This window comes from Epinephelus moara, chromosome 13, assembly GCF_006386435.1.
Source record: "Epinephelus moara isolate mb chromosome 13, YSFRI_EMoa_1.0, whole genome shotgun sequence".
Lineage (NCBI taxonomy): Eukaryota > Metazoa > Chordata > Actinopteri > Perciformes > Serranidae > Epinephelus > Epinephelus moara.
The window spans coordinates 29964491-29977249 of NC_065518.1; the positions used below are offsets into that span (position 1 = coordinate 29964491).

The following is a 12759-nucleotide window of genomic DNA, read 5'->3' on the forward strand; positions in this document are numbered from 1 at the left end:
TTTTGTGGTTTGAGAGCAAAGATCCGTGCCATCACATTTTTTTGTGGTTTGAGAGCAAAGATCCGGTCACCGCTGTGCAAAACTCTGCAATACAATTAGGTCCAAAAAAACCCCGGAGGAGTGCTTCGCAAGGAGTCTTTGAAAGGAGCCGAGCCTGGCGTAAAACCGGAGAGAGCAGGCAGCGCGGCCGCAGCACGGCCACAGCCGCCGATTAGGTTTGCAATTAAATGGCTTTGTTGGATGTGTCATACTGAAAAGGAGAGCCTAGGAGAAAGCATAAGCAGTCCAAGCTGACCCATCACAGTTTTTGCAGCCTCCAGGTGATACATAAAGCTGGAACCCCCTAACACAGAGCTAATCATCCATCTTTGATGATCATCACTTGGCTACTGAAGTGGCTTGCCACAAAGAACAGTTGTTAGACAGAGAACAATGGAAGAATTGGAGATAGAAGTCTATATTCATTATGAATGCCTAAAATGTTATTATCGGTAATGAAACTTTAGCCAAATTTACACAACATTTTAGTGTTTTCTTCCCTTTAGTATTTTCAGCCCATTAACCCTCTCAAACCTCTAAAGCTGTTCATGTGGCAGAACCAACTGGCAACCTCCGGGGCTGAAAACAAAAGCCAATGCAGATGTCCCAAAAACTGCAGTTCCTTAAATGGTCACTAGAGGCTGGCTCCAAAACAGAGTGAATCCCCATTGAACCCCCATGTTAAGATGTCCAACCCTACAGCATAAATAAACATGTTTACAGCCTGGTACAAAAAATGGTTTTGGTCTCATTTCAACGTTCATGACAACTGTACAGGGGTTGATTTTTTTTTTTTTACATTTTATTAAGTCTTAGAGTTATGCATATTTAGGGGAAGGGCTGCTTGAATAACAAACTGTCCGCAAGCCATCCTTCAAGACACTGAGTCACCCCTCGCTCCTCCACAGCTCCAACCTCTCGACCAAACATAGTCACTTCTGGCTCCAAAAAAAAAAAAAAAAAAAAAATGAACACCTAAAAAAACAAAAAAAGCAAAGCGGTCTTCAAATGGGAGACCTTAAACCAATGGGTGATGTCACAGTAGCTATGTCAATTATTTTTATACAGTCTATGGGCAGAACTGGCAGGATAATAAAAACCCCTTTTCAGACATACAATACTATACGTAATATTACTGCTTCCTTTATCTGTTTAAAGTAATGTCTATTTGCCATTCAGATAAAGGGGTCCATTACATAAATGTTCTGTACTGGCTAAGATGCAACAGGGTTATTGTGAAAAGAGACAATGCTGTGCATGTTTCCACTTCTTTCATAGGCAGTGAGACAGTTTCTCTTTTAACTGAAAAATAAAATAAAATAAAATGCATCACATGCAGGATGCCTTCATGAGTGCATTTATTTGTCTCTACAATAATTCTATTTACTGTAGTTGACAGAAGCCACAGTTTTCTGTAAGTGTCATCTGTAACCAGTTGTGTCATTCCATAGGCAGTATATCACAATTATTTATGCATTCATTGCATGCATTATTTCCCTAATTTACTGCTACATGCCTTGGGAACATACTTTTTTGGCGAAACTTAATGCAAATAAATCTTTGAGTTTGGAGCTGAGTCAAACTGAGTGACAGATTTCATATTCTGTTTGGAAAACACAGCACCTTAGCAACAAGGTGAGTAACTCGCTTTTTATTAACACTCACAGAGATGGAGGGCCACGCAAATATTGATGCCAAAGGCAACAAGTTTTAACTTTGTATTGGAAATGGGGATGTTCAGTGATCCATGCTCAATAAGTATGCGCGTGTTTGCATTGGTTCTTGTCTTCAGGTGATTGTTGCTGCAAGGTAAAGTACAGATAGCAACATGTTAGGATGTTATATTGAATACCTGAAGTGGGGGTAGGGGGGGCAAACCTCAAAGTGGGGATGACTGGACTGTGGAGCGGGTATATTACATATTATAGCTTCACAGTCCATCTCCTTCTCCCTCAGGACAGGAGCATCATCTCAGACTGTCAATAACTTTTTGGAGTCCTTTAGTTTGTCTCTTTCCTGGGGTTAAAAGATACGATCACAGCAGCTCTTGTTTGAATGGTACATCCACAGACAGCTGTGGATAAGACCTGTTGTCACACGCATGAGTTCTAGAGTAAATCTCATGAAAATCATTTTACTGTGTATTTGTTTTTGATTGAAGGCTGATATAAATGTTTATGAGGTAACTTTAAAGCCTAAGTCATGTTGGCATAAATGCATACCTGAAAATGTCTATATTTATGTGGCTGTTATTCCCGTTTGATCACTGGCTGGAGGGTATGGTTTAGCCTACTCATTTTTTTTCCCCACACTTTATGTCTGATTACAAGTTATTCCACAGAATAATGATGACCTGAACTTCAAAAAAAAAAAAAAAAAAAAGAAAGAAGAAAGGTATCTTGTAACGTGCCTCAGTTAACTGTACACATCATGCTCATGTGTACAATACCAATCTGTTTACCTATTAATAGGAAAGATTGTCGAAGAGAGACCAAGAGTTAAAGCTCTGATTCTTACAGGGCCATAATTTTTTAACATTTCCTCGGGCATCAATTGGGTCAGTTTCTCATCAGAATTCCGGTGTTCTGTTTCTAAATCTGAATCATGAAGAGTAAAATTTCACATTCACTGCACTTGGTTCTCTGCTGCTCTGGGTCCATTGTTCACTCTGCGGCTCTGAGAGCCTTGTGCTCTGAATCAAACAGTATATTACATCAGCGTCCCAAGTTTACAAACGGTCTAGTTTGTGCCAGAGTGTGCTCTAGCACTCCGAGCGGCTATTTACACACACATCCCATGTCACAAATGTCTGCTAGTGCACAAAGCGGTAAGTGGGACATCGGCCCAAACCTGCTACTGTGGCTCGACCTGGGTCAGACTTCAGGATTTTTGGGGCCTGCTCAAAGGTCTACTGGGAGTCTACAGCCATGCTAGCAGCTCTGTGAGGCTGTATGTCCGCACAGCAGCACTTTGAGCTAAATGCTAACATCAGCATGCTAACAAGCTTACAGCTACAATGACAAAGCTAGCATGCTGATGTTTAGCAGGTAAAATGTTTTCCATGGTCACCATCGTAGTTTAGCATGTTAGCATGCTATCATTCGCTAATTACCACTAGACATAAAATGTAGCTAGGCTGATGGGAATGTCATTAATTTTGCAGGTATTTTGACCTGGGGCTAGAGAAAAAGTTAAGAAATCACCAGAAGTATTACAATTCATCCTAAGGGGAACATGAATATCTGTACAAAGTTTCATGAAGATCCATCAAATACTTGGTGAGATATTTTGCTGAAACAAAGAAATGCCATCCTCATGGTAATGCAAAAGTCCAAGGATCAACAAAGTTATAAGCATCCATTGTACAGGAATCATCAATGGCTATACAAAATTTGTGCCAATTTACAAAGTAGATGTTGAATTTTTTTTTCTGAATACATTTCACCTGCTGGTGGCATTAGATGAAAATTCAGGTGATCAGCATATTCATGAGCACTTTTTTTCTCAAAGAACCAGTCATGGGAATCTGTTCAACAGCTGTTACAATATTTTGGTCTTGACCAAAGTGGTGGACCAACCAATAGACAGATGCAATGCAGATTGCAATGCATAAAGCCACACTGCTAACTAAAAATAAATATCACATTGGTCAATAGCAGAATGTAATTTAAGCTTTAAAGGGTCTAATAGTTGTTTATCTAAATGTTATGTTCTTTTCTTTTGCTGCCCCATTATTGTTATGCACCGACACTTAGATTTTTTTTCACATGCTGTAAAATCTATGATGTTAGTTTGCATGTCCTTTACCTTTTGATGAGTTCTTCCAGCCCGCTCCTATTCTTCTCCATCTCTCCTAGACTCTCCTGTCTGGATCTGGTGTCACCCTCCAACTTCCTCCTGCTCTTCTCCAGCTCTCCACGCTGACGGCGCTCTTGCTCTAGCTGGTACTCCAACTGAACACCAACAAGACACAAAATACAGTGATCATAATGCAATAGAGCTGCAAAAGGTAGTTAAAAGTCGGGTTCAAATGTAGAAGGCTATGGTGGATTTTATCCACTAAAATTGCCAATGGCTACATATTTTGTGCCAATAATCAATATTTTTTTATATTGACAATTTATTACAACTATTTTTATGCATAAAATTACATGTATTAAATGTCTCCTCAGATTTGCCAAGGCCCACTGGCTAACAGGGTTACAATTAAGTCAAATAACCTTGAGTTTCCATTCCTCATATTATTGTCAAATAGTTGGTTCATGACCTTAATATTACGACAGTATTTAATGTGTGCAGCATGTGGGCTTCTGTTGGATACAAAGGTTAGACCGATACATTGGTCTTACACTTACATTTAATCAAAAATCAGATTTGGTCCAGTCATTATAGTTTTTTTCTGATATGAGGAAATCTAATAAAATGCTCAGTTATCATAGAGTTTATTCAATAAATAGTTCTCTAGCTGTTAAAGGAACTATTGTTACTGTTTTCAATCTGTTTCTTTGTCTAGTTAGCGACCAGCTGGTGTGGACAGTGGAGCATTTAGCAACAACAACAACAACAAGAGCCAGATATGTTTCTCAGGAGTTTGAGGAGAGCAAGTCAGAGCTAAAAGCAACATGAGGAACGTGAACATCAATTTACACTCACGCTGGGACAGATTTAAGATTCCAAATTAATGATAATGTTGCTTCATGTCTGGTGGGTGCATGAAGAAGCAGTCGTTTGCTAACATGTTAGCCGTATCAGCTTAAAAGGCGACATGAGGTCAGTGTTGTGCTGACAGCGTGTTTACACTGCCCCCAAATGGCCAAAACATTTTTTTTGCAAGTTTTAGTTAAATTAAAACATGACTTTATAAGCTTTAAAGAACATATAGCAGTCTTTCTCTTAAATTCAAAGTTGAATTCATAACGGTAAAACACACCATGCACAGTTCAGCTACATCTTGGTTTGATGATCAATAGCATGCAGTGGCTAATGTTAGCTAATGTACATAATATGAACTTACATCTTCAGCTTGCATCTGTAGCTTGGTTTTCTCTTTGGTCAGTAGGTTCACCTTCTCCTCTTCGCTCTGCAGGTCCTCGATGGCCTGCTTTTGGGGTGAAACAAGATGTTTGAGCCTGGGCTGCACATGTGTCGCTTAATCACTGATCCACCATAGCATTGCCTCACATCCATCTGTCTGCCACATTGGCTCATGGAATGATAGGAGTTGTTTGGTTGCAAAGAAAATGTCAGAAGTCATCCCCAGTTTGATCTGACGGATCAGAGATTTTCTCTGTCTTTCCATCAGCTGGAAACAAAAGCATACACCAGTGACTCTGTGCATAAACTCACGAAAATAGCTCAAATGCTTTTAAAAAAAAATTGATTAATCTTTTTTCATATGCTTCTCTTTGTACTGTAGACTAAATCCAAAATCTAACACATGTTCAACAAATACAAGGATAATGAGACTTGATACTAAATTGTTCCCACAGATTACACAATGATGCAGACTGCTACTGTGGGTCAAAGCATCTGGGAGAAATTAGTGAACAGGGCCTGTTCTTTCTGCCACAGAGTATGATGAGGTTGTTGAGGGTAAAGATTTCTATAGATCTCAAGGCATCTGTTCCATTTTTCAAAGCAGAGAGTGCTGTGTGTCTGATGGGGAGCACATTTATCACGAGTGCCACTTTTGGCAGGCCCACAGGCCATGTGGATCTATTTTCCTGAACTGATGTTTTATTCTCAGTCAAGTCAGCACATGAGGTATTTCTCTATACTCTGATAAATGGTACGAGGCTATCAATATCACTAATAAACAATCACAAATACAGTCAAACAGCATGACATGCTGTCTAAGTACTGGTATAGTTTACATAGTTTACATTGAGTCTGACATAAATCTTGATGATAGCTGACTCTGTGGTATATCTTACAGTAGTAAATCCTCAAAGTTTAATCTCGACTTTGGAAATAAATCTAACCTCAGGGTCTACTTAAAGGAACACTTCACCCTACAAATGATTATTTGTATATCAGTTAATTACCCCATGTTATGTTGATTGGTGAGGAAAACTAGTTTTTCTGGTTTGCCTCTAGTGAATGAAAAAATTGAGAAAATTCTCAATGAATTGAAGTCATAGGGGTCCACGTTTGACAACGGAAAAACTACATAAAAACATCAGTTTACAAACTCTTACAAAACCCCTGCAGTATAATCAAAGTCTCATTTATCCATTTGTATGCTCAGTACTTCTCAAACAGACAGCTCTTTCCAACCACAAACTGAACTACAAGCAAAAATTAAATATATTCTCTCTTGAAAGCCAGACTCCATTGACAAAAACAGCAATTTTACCTTGCTGAACATGGGAGCTGCTGGTCTACCACTGTCTCCATCACTTAGTTTGTTTGCTTTGGCTTTTAAGAGAGCATAAATAAGTTTCACTTTCAACTCTTTTAAAAAAAAGTAAGATTTTAGCAAAAATGTGAGCGTTTATAAATGGATGCATTGATATAGTTTTATTATTATTAAACGACCCCTATGGCAATTCATCGAGAAATTTTTCTCTGTTTTTTGACTTCATTGTTCCCCTTTACTAATTAAATATATATCATGGGGTGATTAATTGATATACAAATGCTCATTTGGGAGGGTTAAGTATTTTTTTACAACACCCATGGTGCTCTTACCTGGCTGAGCTCCACCAGATGGTCTTTCTCCTTCTGGAGCTTCTGCACTGTCTTGTCCCTCTGAAAAAGCTCTTCCGACAGTCTCCTTAACTCACTGTCTGATGACTGAAAGAGAGAGAAAATAGTCATAAGCAAAATTCTCCTTTAAAAAACATTATTCCTGTAACCCATTAGGAAATCCACATTCAGTGTTGACCAAACCAATCACAAAAAAGTATCATGCTAAGTACCACTTATCAGTGTACACAAGATTTTGTTCTAATCTACCTGCTAAAGCCCTTCTTTCTGTGGTTCTGAATGTTTTTGTTACAGGCAAGCAGCCATGTTGGCTTGTGAGTACAGTGGTTTCCATCTGCGGGGTCTGACTTTGCAGCCGGACCGTAAAACAATTATCTTCTTACATGACAGAAACAGACGTCATCATTTGGCCTCTCTCTTCTGGACATCAAAGCCTTACTTGCATGTGAAACCCTGGCTCTTATTGTGGACACGTGTGATAGTTTTAAATCTGTTAGACCACTGGACTGCAAACACATCCCTGCAGATTGCGGCAAAAGACATATTGTGGTGTTAATTGTATGCCTATTCTTTTATCACACGTTTCATATCAGACAAATGGGTGAATTCTGCTCTAAACCTGTGCTGCTTCGGCTCAAACACATCACGTCTGCTCAAAATGTCTGTTATGACAGCATACCACAAATATTAGACACGGCCATGTCATTTTTTTTTTTTTCAAAGCCCTGTGTCAACTTACACAGGTCTGGTCTTGTTGAATCCACTGTAAAGGAGCTCTCTCACACTTAAGGTATCTCTACCACGTGGGAGACCAGTTAAGAAAAAAATCATATTGCCAGAGGTTCTTAAGTTCTTAAAACCACGACCCACATCATATTAATCGCTGCTAATTTGCAGATACTAAATCAGCAGCACCCTGCACCACTGAAAACTCTTTATAACAATCCTCACAGTACGGTACATTCTTGTGGCATTCCTAGACAAAGATAACATCATAATCCTCTGATACACCTCAGTGAAACAGATAAAGGGGTTTGTTGAGGGGCTGTAATGGAGATGTCAGAGCAGCCTCTGCTTGTTAGTGTCTACATAGACGAGACAGAGCTTCAAAAGTACAAACGGGAATCATCAAACAGGAAGGCACTAAAATATATAACACAGATATAGGTCAAAATGAGACCTGCTCTATAGTATGCAAACCTTTTGTAGTTTCCTTGATAGACATGCCTACCTGTTACTTTGCTAAGAGCTCTGTATGTTCAGTCCTCTCACTCTTTATTTTCAAATTGCCCCTTTGTCCTTCAGAACAGAGTTACAAGGGGTATTAGTAGAAGTTTTTCCCTATGATATGGAACACCCGTCAAGACTCCGATACATCAGCAGTATACTTCGATGGCATGTACATAAACAGACACAAGTATGAACTATGGCAATAATGGTATTATCACTGTGACATTTGCCTTTTATCTGATGGCTATCAATCGATCAAACATCCATCCATCCATTTTCTAACCGCTTATCCTCTTGGGGGTCGCGGGGGGGCTGGAGCCTATCCCAGCTGACATTGGGCGAGAGGCGGGGTACACCCTGGACAGGTTGCCAGCAGGGCTGACACATAGAGACAGACAACCATTCACGCTCACATTCACACCTACAGACAATTTAGAATTATCACTTAACCTAGCCCCCAATCTGCATGTCTTTGGACTGTGGGAGGAAGCCGGAGTGCCTGGAGAGAACCCAGGCTGAAACGGGGAAAACATGCAAACTCCACACAGAGGGGCTCCCACACCTGGGATCGAACCGGGAACCCTCTTGCTGTGAGGTGACAGTGCTAACCACCACACCACCATGTCGCCCATCGATCAAACAGGTCATCATAAAAAAAAGAGCACTGCTTCATTACCAGGCCACTAGCAGTGCTCTGTAGGCTAATGTTATCAACCCATATTACCCTGCCAGTCTGCACTGATATTAGTGGAAAAAAGTGAAGCAACTACGGGCGTCATATACCGTCAAAGAGGGGCCATGCGACATGGAAGTATGTAAGATTGTGGGCCTGTCATGCATAAATCAGCAATTTCCAAACATTAGCTAGCTAGCTAGTTGGCAACTGAGACATCAGCACAATACAACCTTTTTTGTAGTCCTTGTTATAAATAAAAGGATCATTGAAACAAGCTCAAACAAAGGCAATACGATTTTTATCATATTTTTTTTTAAAATCTTTCTTATGAAGAATATGTAAATAGAAATATGAATATTTTTTTAAAAAACAAAAAATTATGTTGGAGGTTACTTTTTTAAAGAGCTGAGTATTGTTTGCAGGCATTTCTTTCAGGCTGCATACAGCCCCAACAGCCTTTACCAATAAGCTAGAGCCAGGCCCCCAGGAAAGTTGTTCATCCTCAGATTTTGATAATGGTACTTCAGCAGAAAGTTTCACATCAGCTGCTGCCGTCTTGGTTGTTTTTAAAAAAGCCTTAGTGACACTCCTCTTTACTAAGCTTGGTTTATGATCGCCATCATGTCCCTGACGCAAGGGTGCACAAGCCAACAACGACATCAGAAAGTAATGCACTAAGGCTTCCCAAGTTGTCAGTCATCGTATGAAACATGCCCCATATTAGATAAACGGTTGTGATTGGCTCGACCTGGGACAGGACTGCTGGAAATCTGTCCTAACAGGACGGGGGGCACATAAGTATCTGCCAGAGCAAATAATACAGGACCTCACAGGTTCGTCTGGTTTCCAGGCTGCTTAACTACATAAAAGTACATGTGACAAAACAGAGGAAAAGCGGATTGCTGCTGCCAATTAGCTACAATATAACTTTAAGGAAAAGTTCGACATTTTAGGACATTCACTTACTCAGCACGACAAGCCGAGACAAGCAATCTGATTCCATTATATTGGACAGAAGGCAGCCATCTCTATGGCCAATATCTCCAACACTCGGAAACTCACACCTAAACAATCTAGATTGATAAATAGCACTAAAGGTAAGGGGAAGAATATTTCTAATTTTGGGGTGAACTATCCCTTTAAACTAAAACTGAACACTTGAAACAGCAAATATGCTGCTGTATTATTTTGGAGTAACTCAAGATCAAGATCAAGATTTCCCTCCAACTTTAATTTATGGTCTTTAATTAACTTTATGTCACAACCCCTCTCAGTGCTGCCACTGAGCCAGGAGGCGATCCTCTGGTGAAGATCATGTAACGTTCTACCTGTTTAGCGTGCTCAGCCACAGTCAGGGTGCTCTCCAGCTCATCCAGGTCTCTCCTGAGGCTGCTGCACTCTACCTCCAGCCTATCCCTGTGGAGGGCCAGCTGGGTTGAGCAGGCCTCCTCCTCCTCCAGACGCTCTGACAGGCCTGACAGCTGCCGCTCCAGCTCACGCCGGGCCTTCTCCAGCTGGACGCAGCGCTGCTCAGACGCCTGGGCACTCTCCTGCTCCTGCGGGTGAACAAACACAAAGAGAGTTTGATCTACAACTCTTAACGTCAGTGTTGTATTAGATACAGTATTTCGAGCATATATTCTCTAATTATTTGTCATTTTCATGTACCATATATGTCACATTTTGGACTTTTTTTTTGCTAGACATATTATAAATCATTATTCATCATCAAGATTTTCTGTTGTGTTTTGCTGTGGAAGCCAGTATACCTGCTACAGGTCTAGTTTTTGTTAGATTTTAATAAACAATAGATGGATAAAAGATAATTCCATTTTTAAACCCCCTTTTTTATGATTTACAAATTCCCGATAGAGTAATTTCTCATTGACAAAATTGCAATATTTAACTTGTAAACTTTTTAAGACATTCTACATAAACAGAACAAAACAAATCATGTTGCATTTTACCAAAATGGCTCTAATTTGCTGTATGCTATTACATAATAATATCGCTACGTCAAAAGAAATATTATGATTGTTTCATTGATCGATACACAACTTTAACCAAACAGCAAATATACTTTTGTTTTAGTAAGGAGACAAATAGTTAAAAGAAAGAGAAAAAAGGCTAAGGGATAAAACATTAATATGAAGAGTTTAGTTGAGTAAAAGTGGCTGAAACAAAGAAAGTATAGTATCTTACCACCACAAGATGAAAGTTATCCTCCCTCAAGTCAGAAGAAACCTTCCCTTTGTCAAAATGCAGCTGCCTTAATATAGTACAGCTGAGGAGGCAACACAGTGACGTGCTGTACAATGCTGACTTGATAAGCAAGTTCTACCAAACACCAGATGACCTAGTCAACAGCCATCCATAACAGGAGTGAAAAGATCTGATTGCGGCAGCCTGCTCTGGTTCCTGTTACTTTCTTATGGACCAGTCATCATGGGCAAGGCATTTGGAACGAGCTAATAGCATACCCAAATATCTGGGCATTTGTGAAATGATCAGACGACCACATTTCCATCTGCATTTATTTCCATAAAAGCATTTGGTTCGAGTTCTTTCCCTGCCTTTACTGAGACCTCCTCACATCATTTCCATCCTCGTGTTAGGTTATTTGCACCTTTAACACTTTCACCTAGTGATAACTGAACAGATGTTGGCAGGTATCACAAGAAGACATTAATCACAGCTTCAACACAGAAAGTACATGGTATCTTTGGTTTATTCAAACTCACACTCTATTTTCCCATGTTTTTGTGTCTAAGTGACTAATGAGAGAAACAGTTTTTGAAATTGGTCCAGCTCTGAGTGAGAGGGCTGCAGCTGGCAGCAGCTGCGATGTCACCATTCAGGGAATGTGCATACAGTCAATTTACGTCCACTTAAAATGCCTTTTTTCACCACTGACAGGCTCAGATTATTATTTTAAGTGTCTGACAACATCATGGAAAGGACCCCTACAGAGATAGACCTTTTTAAGAATAAGATTGTTTTTGTTTGACCAGAAACACAAACAGAAATAGCATCAACATTAAATAAAGAGCAATTTTATACAAATTTTATACAAAGTCAACATAAACAAAATAAAATTCTTAAAAACTGTCTTGATTTGTATTACCACTGTACCAATAATCACCTACTCTGGTTTGATTGAAATAAACCCTTATTCATTCAGTTTGATGTAAAAATAAGCTGACTCTACACACTAAAATGATTGTTTACTTAAATGGAGTCTGGTAGCTTTGGCGATAGCGATTTCGGGGCTGTTTCTGATTAAACACAAAGGATCTTATTCTTAAACAAAAAGCTCTATCTCTGTTGAGATGCTTTCCATAATGCTGTCAGACAGGTAGTATAACAATCTGAGCCTGTCAGTGGCAAAAACTTAAAGTGGACGTAAATTGGCATTACTGTATTGCTCACTGCAACACCTAAATGATCTGGAGCCATCAATAATGTTATTAAATACACCTGTGTTTCTCCTGTTAGCACCAGTAAAACTGCTATAAGAAGGTTGTGTTAGCATTGCCTTAAGGTTGGTGATAACACTGGAAGTATTTGGCATTTGGATTTTTTTTTTAGCACTGTATGCGAACAACTGCTGTACTACAAACATTGCCTAGTTTTTAGGGTCTATACGTTCCTTAATGTTTGCTAGGGTTAGCACAGCCCAGTCGCCAGAATGCAATGTTGGTGGTGTGCAAACCATGGATATGTTATACTTGTACGTTTCATATGTATCATACCATTGCTTAGGTGACATAGGTCAGATTTGATGTATATGAGCTAATCCTCATCAGGAGACGGAAAGGGTGGTGGATGATGTGACACATAGGGAAGATGGCTGCCAGACAACTACTCGAGATCAGTGTTGGGTAAGGGTTACTTTAAAAGTAATCAAAGTACGTTACTGTGTTACTTTCTATAAAAGTAACCAGTTACTTTACTGCGTTACTCCCTGAGTAAAGTAACTCAATTACTTTAAAAGTACTTCCAACGTTACTCCCTGAGAAAAGTAACTCAAGCACTTTTAAAGTACTTTTGAGTATTCTACATTTCCTATTGGGCAATGGACCACGGGGCGCCTACATTTTTTTGTC

At 39.6% G+C, this 12759-nt stretch overlaps 1 protein-coding gene across 2 annotated transcripts in view; it reads right to left on the bottom strand.

Moving 5' to 3' along the window:
- Positions 1-12759, bottom strand: part of LOC126399703 (myosin-16) — a 75868-nt gene that overhangs the window by 29695 nt on the left and 33414 nt on the right. For both annotated transcript variants that reach the window (XM_050059883.1, XM_050059882.1), the window contains 4 exons: positions 9982-10209; positions 6730-6834; positions 5054-5140; positions 3847-3992 (listed from right to left, as the gene is read on the bottom strand). In XM_050059883.1, the coding sequence (XP_049915840.1) occupies positions 3847-3992; positions 5054-5140; positions 6730-6834; positions 9982-10209 (566 nt within the window). The remainder of the gene's footprint in view (positions 1-3846; positions 3993-5053; positions 5141-6729; positions 6835-9981; positions 10210-12759) is intronic.